Below are 13,319 nucleotides of genomic sequence, written 5' to 3'. Positions count from 1 at the left end.
AAAAATAAAGAAATAAATAATTTTAAAAAATAAAATAAAATAAAATTTTGCAATTAAGCAAAAATTTTAAAGGAGTATTTTTTTTTCCTAACATTTCTGCCAAGAAGCCCAAGTCTATTCCCAGGTATTACTAAGCATAGAGAAATTAATTAATTTTTCCAAAGTTACACTGCTATTAGCAAAGGAATCCAGGACTGGGAGGCACCATGCCTTACACATAGTTGGCACTTAAAAAATGTTTACTGATTAAATGTATAACATCATATTTATCACTGTCTGTCTCACACTCATGGAAAATGGAAGGTTCATGAAATACTAGATTTAGTTTAAAAGATAAGAGCTATTCTTTACAAGAAAAAAAACAATTAAGAAACCAACTTACTTCTGCTTAGCTGCCTGCTAATAAATCTCTCTTCCCATGGTATTTTCACAATGTTAATATGAAGCTAACTTTTAAAAATCTGATTATTTACAAAGATGCACAAAAGAGATATGATCAAAGAACAAAATAACCAGGTTTAAGATATGTTCTTTATGTTATATCATCTGTTCTTCACAACACTGTGAGACAGATGTTATTGTTAGTCCCATTTTACATATGAAGAAATTAAAGCCGACAAAAATTAAATAACTTTCTCCTGCTCACACAGCTAGTAAGAGAAAAAGGAAGTATTCCAATTCAGATCTTCTTGTTGGTAAATCCAATAGTCAAAACCATTATGTCACCTAATTGCCTCAATAGCAATTGTTAAATTTATGTAAGGAGCAGAAATAGTGTGATTAGTGGCTAGAGTAGTAAGCTTGAAATCAAAAAACCCTGTCTGACCCAATCCATACCTCTGATTTATTTTTGCTCTGTTATGTTGGGGGGAAAAAATCATTTCATTCCTTTGTGCTCTGAGTAACTCCTTAAAACTTTTTTAAGTTTTAATGTATTATGGCCACAATGAAGGGAGCTCACACATGGAATTTCCCATAGATCTTTTGCATTAATCATGCATGTAAATTAGCAACAGAAAATTTTAGGAAGATTAGCTATGTAAAAGTAACTTGTGCAAAATTCAAATACACACACTTAGATTTTAGAAATCCTACCATTTCTTGAGAAACATAATTTGCACTTTTAGAATCAGCAGAACAAAAAGAAAAGTCATAGGTAAAGGTTTTGGTGCGTTCTCTTCCTGTATCTCCAGTCCCTCCCTCTGGAATCTAGAAAAGAAAAGAATAATAATAAATATTGCTTTTTGACATGCAAAGCACTCCATTACAAGAACAATCTTTCTAGATGTACTGTTTTTCTGGTCAAAATCCTCTAATAGTTTCCATTTCCTAAAGAAGTTTTAACTCTGCTCTAGAATTCATTCACACACACAATCTTGCCAGAACTGACATCTTCAGACTCATTTTCTATAATGAACCCTACACAAATACTCTGCTCTAGACAAGCTGAATTTTCCCCACTGTTCCCCACTCCCACTTTCTCATATGAAAGAGAAGTGCCAGTATAACACATATGTGTAGAAATCGCTTTCAGACAGGATCTTCACAGTTTGGGGTAAATGAAGATCAGTAATATAAAAATGTCAATCTTTACTTATAGCCCACAATACTTTGAATATACACTATCCTCCTTTTCTACTTGTCATTATATCACCCATTTTTCAGGACCTAAATGATCTTTAAGATCCCTTCCATTGCTAAAATGTTATGACTCTAAGTCCTTTAAGAAGCCTTAGAAGAAAGAAGTATACATGGCTGAATTTGGAATCAAAGACCTCAGTTCGAATCCCAGCTTGGCCACCAGAGTGACTGGGCAAGGGCTTTACTTTCTGTGGGCCATAGCTCAACCATCAAATGAAGAGCCTGAATAGATGAGTTACAACCCTCATTCAGTTCTAGAACTAGGATTTCATGAATATCCCCAATTTCCTCAACCAAAAGTCATTACTTCCACTTCTCCACAGCTACAGCATTTGGTTTATATTTAACCTAATGACACCTCATATAGCCTCTCTTATACTGTTATGACATCTCTATAAATATAAATTTCTTAAGGATAGGGACTACTATCTCATAAATCTTTGTATACTTCAATCGATTTGTCATTTATCTTAATCATAATGGGCACTTAATAAATTCTTACTAAATTTTCCTACATAATTTTTGTGATGGAAAAATCCTATAAAAGTATTAAGAATCTCAACATCTTTGGCTGATCAAAGAGGTGACTTAAAAAAAAGTGATTTCAACATGGATAAAATAAGAGAAAAGGAATAAAACAGAACTATTTGGGAGATTTTTTTTTTTAGACTTTAAACTTCTTGTGAGTTTCAGTTCCTTTCAATTAACAAAAGTATATTCATTTATTTCACTACTTGACATTTACCTTTAATGTGACACTATGCTAACTAATATTATAAGTGTAATAAGACTGGTTCCAAACAACTGACATTTACAAGCTAGTTGGAAAAAAAAAAAAACAGGAATATAATAAAATGTGATCTTGACCACTGACTGTCAGATGACTTGGGTTCAGTCCGGCTGTCAACACTTATCATCTACATGACCTAACTAAGTTTCCTGGGCTTCAATCTTTTCATTTATAAAATAAGTAGGTGGGACCAGGTGGCCCATAAGGTCCCTTCCACCTCAACACCTATGCTGTTACACTCCTATGAATCGAAATGGAGTATATGAACTACTCATATGAAAGAGAAGTGCCAGTATAACACATATGTGTAGAAATCGCTTTCAGACAGGATCTTCACAGTTTGGGGTAAATGAAGATCAGTAATATAAAAATGTCAGTACTCAAATCCCTTTGTGGACAATGTAGAATGTTGCCTCCCTTGTTTGGGAGGAATTCAGTGTTTAAAAAGAAACATACATATTTTTTAATACTAGAGATATAAAAAAGTTTCAAGAACATCCATGAGATCAGGGACTAAGTAGAATACTTCAGAACTATGTATAAGAGGTAACAGTTAGTTTGCATATCAGGAAGCAACAGTGGATAAAGCTTGGGCCTTGTTCCAGGAAGAACAAGCTGTGTGGCCCTGGGTAAGCCATATAACTTTTGTTTGCCTCAGTTTTCTCATCATATGTACAATTAGGAATAATAGTAGTTACAAGGACCAAATAAGATAACATTTATGCTGGCACATAATATTTAATAAGTATATATTTCCTTCTTTCTTTCCTTATAAATACATAGGGTAAAAGTAAAAAAGGAAAATTATATAAAAATTTGAAGATCCATCATCATTTTTAAAGAATTAGCAATAAGAGAGAAAATTTGGAGAGTTTTTAATTTTTTAAGTAAAAAGTAAGTAAGTGGACATTAGGAGGGCCTCATTTAAGTCAATAAAGTGTTTAGGATCCAGGTCATTTTAAAAAAAAAAAAAAAAAAAAACAATGCACAGAAACCTGAGGAGAAAAATGGAGGATATCACATATTGGAAAGGAAGAAGAAAGAAATAAGTACTTTTTAAATAAAGCACCTACTATGTGCCAGGCACTGTGATAAACACTTTTTATAAACACTATCCAAAAAAACCAAGAATTGATCCTCACAACAACACAAAATATGTTATTATTATTCCCATTTTGCAGTTGAAAAAACTGAGGCAAACAAAGGTTAAGGTTCACAGAGCTAATTTGAACTCAAATAGTACTGACTCTAGGCCCACCACTATTTTTCAGTGGGCTGAAGAGTTGATCTGCTGGATCTGTGGAAGTTAGAAAGCAATATGCCATTAAAGGCTTCAGCTTAGTGACTCCTGACTGGTCAAGAGAGTTAATATCATTGGTCAAGAATTCCATTAACAGTTATGGTCCCTTGAGCTGCACCTGGTGAGCTGAAGAGGAAACACAGGAACAGTGGAGTGGGGTCTTTGCTGCCCTGGTAAGATGGAGGCCCAGAGCTCCCTTTTGATTGGGCAGTGCAACCTCAAGGTGAGTTGTCCAATAACAATAAAGCCAATACTGTAAGCAGAAGTGCTCCCCTAAATGATTCTTTCAATATGTGTCTATTCTCCACTAGACATAATGCCGCGGGAGACTATAATAATGGTTCATCTATTACTGTGCTGTATTTTACTACTCACATAGTTGCACTAGTATATTAGTATCAATGAGGGAAAAGTTTCATTATTGAATGCGGCTAATGGAGGATACAGAACACACAATGAAGTGGGGGGGATTGGGAATTAGAGTGGTAAGTAGGGTGAGACTATTTCCCTTTCAGAGATTTATTCCCTGGGACTCTGAAAAAGTTTGAAAACAAACATTTATTGGTGGTCCATCTCTAGAACAGAGAGGGCCAAGTTTAGAGCAAGCTGGAGTGATTGAGCCAAGCTAGTGAATCCGTGGCAGTGCCAACATGTCTGGATGAGAGCTAGGAGGCCTCCACCTACTGTGGGTTGTGATTACACTCCACTGGAGTAACAAGGAGACATCTGTTACATCACAAAATGATATGGGCAATCAGGAGTATATGAACACAGACAGCTGTCGTCTGCGAAAAAGGACTTTACAGAAATGTGAGACTTGACCTGGCCTTGGATAATGAATATATCCTCATATATGTAAAAGTCTGGAGGGACTAGAGAGGAGAAGAGACAGAGGAAAGGCATTTTAGGGCCAAAGAACTGGTATGGACAAAGGGACAATTCTTGTTCAGATACAGTTACAGCAAAACTTGTTGGTCTGGTATCAAATGACTCAAAAGCTTTGAAGATGAAAGCATTCCCTTGGTAAAGGGATATGGCTTTACTACTTTGAAATGCAAAGTGTTTAGTCCTTTGAGCAGTGAACTAATCTGAACTTTTTTCTCTGAAATCAATCAAGAGCAGAAAAAGACCACAGTTTGCCAATAGGGCTGGCCTTATAAACACAAATCTACAAAGTCATAATGGAAAAGGGTTGAAATTATAAACAAAGCTTTTCCATTCTTCCTGAAACATTTCCTAAATGCTGAGTGCTGAAAGTCAGCATTTAATGGTTTTCTTTTTAAATGACAGATTTCTAAACTCTTTCTTAGTGACATTCTTCTCCAATTGACAAAAATACAAGCTAAAATAATGCTCTGAAACAAAATTGCTTATAAGGCCCTTTTTTTAGAGTTTATAGGTAGAGTTTATAAGATATTCTAAACAAGTCAAGGATCACCACACAGCACAAACAAAATAACTGCCTGCTTGGTCTGCTAATTTTCAGATGATGATCTAGATTGTAAGAGTGCCTGTTCCTTAATCTAGCTTCTTATCCAATACCAGAAATTGAAAGATATAAAGAAAGTAAGGGAAGGACAAAACTGCTTTTCTATTCCATCACAGTAAGCTAAATGTCAAAGTGACTTGAGATTAGCTGAAATGAAGACAGAAAGCCAAGATGAGAGAATGGTATTAAACTGATATTAAAATTTTTCCACATAAAGAAAACAAAGTCTATTGATCTCAAAAGAGAAACAAAGAACTTGCCTTTAAGTTTGTGATTGTTGTTTTGTTTTTTTCCATGTGAATAATAAACTTGGCTTCCAAATCCTTTTCCCTGCAAACAGAAACACAATCCAATATGTTAATATAGAAAACAAATTTATACACATTTACTACAATTTTTCCATTTACTTTTAAATTAGCATGTCAAGTTATTTCACAAAATCATAACTACACTATTCTTCTGGTTATGGGGATAAACTTGTAAACTTGTAACTTTCAGGAAAGTTCATCTAGATCTGATTCTAAAGCCCCACTGCTAAACTAAAAAACCTAAGAAGAATCCTACACTTTAGGAATTTGTCTTACAGGCTCTCTGGACACAATGGTCAATCCTCAGGATATCTTCCAAGAATGAGAATCTCCAAAATGGAAGGGAGCTCAGTGGTTGCCTCCAATGGACTACTCTGTAGTTGACTGGTCCCCACAGTAAGCCAACAAGAAAAAAAGTAGCCCTGTGCTTGAATCTCCCCATTAGAGTTGAACAAGGTACTCTGAGGCAGTGCACTCCACTCTATAATACCTTTAATTCTTTGAAAGTGTTCTTTGATATTTAGTCTATATCTGTCTTTCCCATTCAGAGCTCCTCTGAGCCAAGCAGCTGAGTCTTTCACAAATGAAACTTTTAAAGTTTTCTCATCTTGAGACTGAACACCTCAGGTTCCTTGAACTAAAGCTTCTATGGAGCTGGAGTCAGGAAGAACAGAGTTCATGTACTATCTCAGACTTACTAGCTGTGGGATCGTGGGCAATCATCTTACTCATTTATAAAATGGGGGTAATGATACCAGCTCCCTTACAAAATAATTTTCTGACTCAAATGAGATATGTGTAAAACACTGCAAATTTTAAAGCACTTTAAATGCTACTCATCTATATGGCATAATCTCAAGGTTCAGCACAACCTCAGCTGTCCTTTCCCAGTTATCTGTGTCCTTCCCAAAATATGGCAGAGAACAGCAGGACCATACCTTTACTGGTCCTAGATTATGCCTCTCAATGAAACCTGAGGTCACAGGAGCTTCGTATACTTTTGCCTTCAGACTTAATTATGCAAAAGCAACTAATGTCTTCTAGAATTTTGTTTGAAAAGTATGTCATCTGATTGTTGGAGGGGATGCGGGAAAACTGGGACATTGATGCATTGTTGGTGGAGTTGTGAACGAATCCAACCATTCTGGAGAGTAGTTTGGAACTATGCTCAAAAAGTTATCAAACTGTGCATACCCTTTGATCCAGCAGTGTTACTACTGGGCTTATATCCCAAAGAGATTATAAAGAAGGGAAAGGGACCTGTATGTGTACGAATGTTTGTGGCAGCCCTTTTTGTAGTGGCTAAAAACTGGAAACTGAATGGATGTCCATCAGTTGGAGAATGGCCGAATAAATTGTGGTATATGAATATTGTGGAATATTACTGTTCTGTAAGAAATGACCAACAGGATGATTTCAGAAAGGGCTGGAAAGACTTACACGAACTGATGCTGAGTGAAATGAGCAGGACCAGGAGATCATTATATACTTCAACAACAATACTATATGATGACCAGTTCTGATGGACCTGGCCATCCTCAGCAACGAGATCAACCAAATCATTTCCAATGGAGCAGTAATGAACCGAACCAGCTACGCCCAGAGAAAGAACTCTGGGAGATGACTAAAAACCATTACATTGAATTCCCCATCCCTATATTTATGCCCACATGCATTTTTGATTTCCTTCACAAGCTAATTGTACAATATTTCAGAGTCTTGATTCTTTTTGTACAGCAAAATAACGTTTTGGTCATGTATACTTATTGTGTATCTAATTTATATTTTAATGTATTTAACATCTACCAGTCATCCTGCCATCTGGGGGAGGGGATGGGGGGGTAAGAGGTAAAAAATTGGAACAAGAGGTTTGGCAATTGTTAATGCTGTAAAGTTACCCATGCATATATCCTGTAAATAAAAGGCTATTAAATAAATTAAAAAAAAAAAAAAAAAAGCATGTCATCTGTGCCTTTATCCAGGTCTTCAATAAAAATAGTAAATACTTTAAAGAGCCAAACACAAATCTTTGAAACACTTTCAAAATGGCATCAACCTATTAAAGACTACTCCGAGTCAATCAACTGGTTCCCAAACAAACTTGTATGTCTAATAACATTTGACATTTTGTCAACTATTTTGCAAAAATCTGAGTATATTAAATCTTTGCAATTGCTACAATCTACTAGTCAATAATTCTTTCAAGAAATGGAAAGAAGGTTATTATAGCATGACTTGATCTTAAAGCCATTCTCTCTATATATTCATTGCTTCCTTTTCCATGTTCATTAACCACCATTTTAACTGTTTTACACTTTTTATCAGAACAAAAGTTAATCTCACTAGTCTATAAATTTGAAGATCATAGTCTCTTTCCTGCTTGAAAATTGAGACATCATTTGCCCTTCTCCAGTCCTACAAAATCTTTTCTGTTTTTCATAATCATTCAAAGAGAATTAACAGAGGTTCAATAATCATATTTGCCAGTTTTTCAGTACCTCAGTATGTAATTTATCTGGATCTGATGAATTAAACTCATCAAGGATAGCTAGGTGGTCTTTTATAATTACTAACAGAAATGATGAAAATTAAAATCTTCTGACCAGTTCTGATGGACCTGGCCATCCTCAGCAACAAGATCAACCAAATCATTTCCAATGGAGCAGTAATGAACTGAACCAGCTACGCCCAGAGAAAGAACTCTGGGAGAAGACTAAAAACCATTACATTGAATTCCCAGTCCCCATATTTATGCCCATATGCATTTTTGATTTCGTTCACAAGCTAATTGTACAATATTTCAGAGTCTGATTCTTTTTGTACAGCAAAATAACGTTTTGTTCATGTATTAAAAAAAAAAAGAAAAGAAAATTAAAATCTTCCAATACTTCATGCTAGAAGTTATTCGTTAGTCTAACTTCCAAATTACTTACAGAAACTGAAAAAAGATGTAAATAGGGGAAGAATAAAACTGTTTTTCCACCCTTTCACGGTATATTTGGGTCAAAGCTTAATGTTAAATGACTTGAGATAGCTAAATTGAAAACAGGAAGCTGAGATGAGAGAAAAGCAAAAAACAGTTTGTAAGCTTTAAACATTATATAAATGTCAAAGAGTGTTATTATTATTGTTGTTGCTTTATAGCTCAGACAGGAATAGTCCTGGGATGAGTCAATAAAAGTTCAATGTCCATTAGACTCAAGAAAAGGTAGATGAAATAATTTCTTTTTATAAGTGAATAAAAGTTTTGCTAAAACAACAGTTTTAGAATGCTTTATGCTTTGTAAAGCACTTTTTATATATTATCTCATTTTATCCTTACAACAATCCTGTACAGTAGCTGACACTATTTTAAAAATAACTTTATAAATTACAAACTGGAATTTTATAAACACAGAAACTGAGGCAAAAAGAGCTTAATTGACTTTGACAGAGTAACAGAACCAGTAAGTATCTGAGGCAGGCTTTGAACTCAAGTCTTGATTTCAAACTATCCACTGCACACCTAGTTGTCTCTGTACTAGAATTATAGTATCAACATAGATAAAACTGTTGCATATAATCACATGGATATAACAATGAACAATAAAAACCTAAGAATGATATTTTAGTAGATGTTACTGTGTCAAATACTCAAAATCTCCAAATCCTCTCAAAATATAGATAGAAGTAATAGAAGAAATGACAATTATTTAGGAACAAGATGAAATACATAGCATCCTCATCACCCAAAAAGTATCTAAAGTTCATCTTTTATAGACTCCATGAAAACCTATTAGGTTCAATTTTAGCAGCACTGCATGAGAATGAGACAATGCACGTATTACAAATCTACTAGTCTTGAGAAATAGTTGTTTAAAACAAACAAAACTGAAAGAAACCCTAGAGATCATCTATTCCAAATCTTTTCATTTTACAGATAGGGAAACTGGCCTAAATGAGTGATATGATTTCTCCAAAATTATACACAGAGGAAATCTGTGGCCCTTAGTTCCTGTTCCCCAGGGTAATAACTTTCCATTTTGGCAACCTGCCTCATCATTTTTCAAGTAGACATCAAGATATGCAGGTAGATAGGTAGGTAGATACAGAGACAGACAGACAGACATTTAAGTGCACTATTAATATTGTGCCAAGCACATGACTAATTTTTTTTATTTGTTTTTTAACTATACATTACCTGGTAGGCTTGGAATTTTGGATAATGACACCAGGTAATAGAATAACTGAAAAGTATTGATGAGGCGCAAATGAAGGGGTTAGTGGAAGTTGTTCTGAGGTGTGAGAATTGGGATGGAGAATCCCCTTTGGTCTGCCATGTCCAATGTGAAAGAATAAGCAAACCCAAAATCTGTGTGGCAAAAAGGGAATTTTATTGTTCACTAAGAAGGAGGCTTTCTGAGCAGGCAAACCTTCTCATTAGGAATTTGGCAAAGGTTAACACTGAGAAGAGCATATCTTCACAGTGGGCAAAAATCTTGGCAGGCAGCTTTGCCAAGAAGAGAGCTTCCTTGGCAAAGCAAATTCCTGTTTCGGACTTCTGCAGAAATTCGGGGTTCAGAGTTGTCTTTTATTAGCCGTCTGAGGCTCAGACTTCAATTCAAATTTGAATGACATTCCCTCAATTGTTAATGCTGCAGACTTTGGTCTCTAATTGAAAAGAAATTACTTATCTTGAGAGTTTTGAGCTACTGAGAGTAGTCCTGGACAAATCTTCAACTCCATAGAGGGTTAGACCACTTAACTTCCCTGAGCATGGGTCTCTCCCAGAGGAGAATTTAGACAGTTTCAGGATTCATTCCCACCATTTCCCCCAAAAAGTCAAAGGGGACACAATTTGCATCAGTATCATGATTAATTACTCTCAACCTCAACATAAAAGCAACAAGGGGCAGCAAGGTGCCTCAGAAGATAGAACATTGAATCTCCTGAGTTCAAATCCAGCCTCAGGCACTTATTAGCTATGTGATTCTGAGTAAGGCCTCAACCCTCAGTTTGCCTCAGTCTCTTTATCTGTAAAATGAGCTAGAGAAGGAAATGGTAAACCACTCCAGGCTTTGCCAAGAAAACCGCAAATGGGGTCATAAAGGGTCAAACACACAGAAGAAAAAAAGTAAAAAGGCTTTATGGCTTTCTAACAATATCCTTTTGTTATAATTAAGAGCTAACAGCCCAGAGTACCCCTATTAGTGGAAGGGGTAAACAGTGCTAAAATTTCTGAGGCTGGCATTCCAGATCCAATTTATTCTGCCACAATATCCCACTGCTGACACTTGTTCTTTGGCTAGGTCCATTTCCTTCCCTTTTCTGCTCATTCTGAATTCCATACCTTTCTCAAAAGTTACTTCGCAAACATAGTTACTTTACTTTTACTTTGCATAGTTACTTTACAAACTTCTTCCAGTAGATTCAGAGGACCTGCTCTAGACCCAGCAATACAGAGTCATAGAAAGAGGCCAGGGTTCAGAGTCGGAAAACCCAGCCTGGAATCTCAGATCTGATCCTCCCCTCACCTCTCGAAGCCTCAGTGACCTCATCTGTAAAACGGGCCAGACGAGAGATCTACACCTCCCATTCTAACACCCTGGGCCTCCTCCAGGTATGGTGGGGTGGACCCAGTCTCTTCCATTCTATCACTGCCTGGCATAGTGGGGAGAACACCAGGCCTGAAGTCAGGAAGACAAGTCCAAACACCCACTAGCAGCCTTGTGACCTTGGGCAGGTCAATAAACCGGTTTGCCTCAGGCTGGTCATCTATAAAGCAGGGGTAATAACAGTACAATTTGTAGGGTTGTTATAAGAATGATATAAGGAAATAATTATCAATTGTTTAGCATTCCACCTGACACATAATGCTACAGAAATGCTAGAAGTTATTAGTCTCATTATTACAGCACATTTATATGCTAGCCTCAAATTGTTCTCTAGTTATTTTCTCAAGCTCCAGGAAGACTGGAACGTGTCTTCTATAGTCTCTATAACATATAACAGTATTTAGTTTCTTTCTATACACTCATTTAGACATTCAAGAAATACTATCATCATTTTTTAGCTCAGATGAAAATGTGGAATGCAACATTAGCTAATTAATTAATTGGTATCTACATGCATCTCACATGGAAAAAATAAATAATGCTAAAATATTATTGGAGCATTTACTTAGTCACATAACACAATGACCTATGGTCAAAATTAAAGTCTGTTTTTCTTTCTCTCAGTAAATTCAATTTCTCTAAATACCTCTTTGGGTAAATAATATATTTAATTAGAAGGCTCAAACCAGATGATAGAATCATAGAATTAGAGGTCATAAGATACTAGAATTTGGAATACACCATCAGAATAACAAATAAATGTGGCTCCTAAAATATTTCTATGCCTCCCCATAGGAGAGGAAAAAAATTTATAGAATAATTCACTGTTAATCCAATTAACTAAAAATACTTTGATAAATTCTTCAAAAATTAATTTAATTAAGGTTAAGGTTAAATTAATTTAAGGTCACAGAGATGATATACAGAGCAAGAGAAAAGCAAAAAGCCTAAAACAACCCTAAGATACATCCATGTAAATAAAGAGCATTACTATGTGTAATGTCCGGGCTAGCTTTCTTGAGGATCTCTCTGAAGTCCAAGATCCAGCTCGGGTATACTTTTATTTGAGTCTCTCTCAAGTCTGCTTATTTCAAATCCTCTCAGTCCTTATACACCTTAGTACACTACATCACTTAGTACAATTACATCCAGAGCTGAGCATGTGTCAACTGTAGAACCATTACATCACCATACTAAGTACTAAGTATATATAAATTAGAGACTCATTATCTCATCAATCACACTGAGTAAACACCCTGTTGTAAGAATCCTTGTTTCAAGTATACTTTTCCAGAGTTCTGGCCCTCTACAATTGTGGACAATAATTTCACCAAGAAAACCAAAAAGGATCAGTGGAACATATAAAGAATTATGACAAAGCAATGTCATGAAAACCCCAGGAGGAGAGAATATCCTAACATCACAGATAGAAAGTAACAGAGGTCATCTAGCCCAAAATGGAAACTAAGGCTCAATAAGGCTCTAAAGTGAACTATTCAAGGTTGTATAGGTAGGAAGTACTAAGTTGTGAATCTAGATCCTTTCCCCATAAATCCAAGCTAGATTCTTCTACACCATTGTCTCCTATATCCAGAAAAAAGGAGAGGTCAATGGTGTCAAACACTGAAGAGATCAACTGCCGAGGGCTGAGAAAATATCATAAAATTTAGCAAGAAATAAATAATAGCTAGCAATTATATAATATGTACTATGTGCCAGGCACTGTACTAAGTGCTTTGCAAATATTATTTCAATACTCACCACAACTCTGAGAAGTAGATGCAATTATTGTCCCCATTTTACAGTTAGGGAAACTAAGGCAAGAAACTCATGTGAGAGGCTCTAACTTTGAAATAAGATTTGCTATTTTCCTTCTAAGTTTTTTTTTATTATAGCTTTTTATTTACAAGATATATGCATGAGTAATTTTTCAGCATTGACAATTGCAAAACCCTTTGTTCCAATTTTTCCCCTCTTCTCCCACCTCCTCCCCCAGATAGCAGGTAGACCAATACATGTTAAATATGTTAAAGTATATGTTAAATTCTAAGTTATTTTTTATTTCCTCTGTGGGTTCTTTTATTGAGATAAGTTATATTGAAAATGTGAGAAAAGTAACAGTTGGTTTAGTTACTGAAAGAAGTTGTCCCATGTATTGGAGAAACCATATTTTAGCTATATGCCGGCTCAATAAACA

The 13,319-nt window shown here is 35.5% G+C and overlaps 1 protein-coding gene across 5 annotated transcripts in view; it reads right to left on the bottom strand.

The window, feature by feature from the left end:
- The window catches only part of KIF16B (kinesin family member 16B), a 340,481-nt gene that overhangs the window by 290,864 nt on the left and 36,298 nt on the right, over nucleotides 1-13,319 (bottom strand). For all 5 annotated transcript variants that reach the window (XM_031951076.1, XM_031951079.1, XM_031951077.1 and 2 more), the window contains exons 2-3: nucleotides 5,481-5,550; nucleotides 1,096-1,209 (exon numbers count right to left, since the gene is read on the bottom strand). In XM_031951076.1, coding sequence (XP_031806936.1) covers nucleotides 1,096-1,209; nucleotides 5,481-5,550 — 184 coding nt within the window. The remainder of the gene's footprint in view (nucleotides 1-1,095; nucleotides 1,210-5,480; nucleotides 5,551-13,319) is intronic.

This window comes from Sarcophilus harrisii, chromosome 2 (assembly GCF_902635505.1).
Source record: "Sarcophilus harrisii chromosome 2, mSarHar1.11, whole genome shotgun sequence".
In the NCBI taxonomy this organism is placed as follows: Eukaryota; Metazoa; Chordata; class Mammalia; order Dasyuromorphia; family Dasyuridae; genus Sarcophilus; species Sarcophilus harrisii.
Note: the sequence above shows the minus strand (reverse complement) of the source record. Positions and strands in the feature narration are given on the sequence as shown.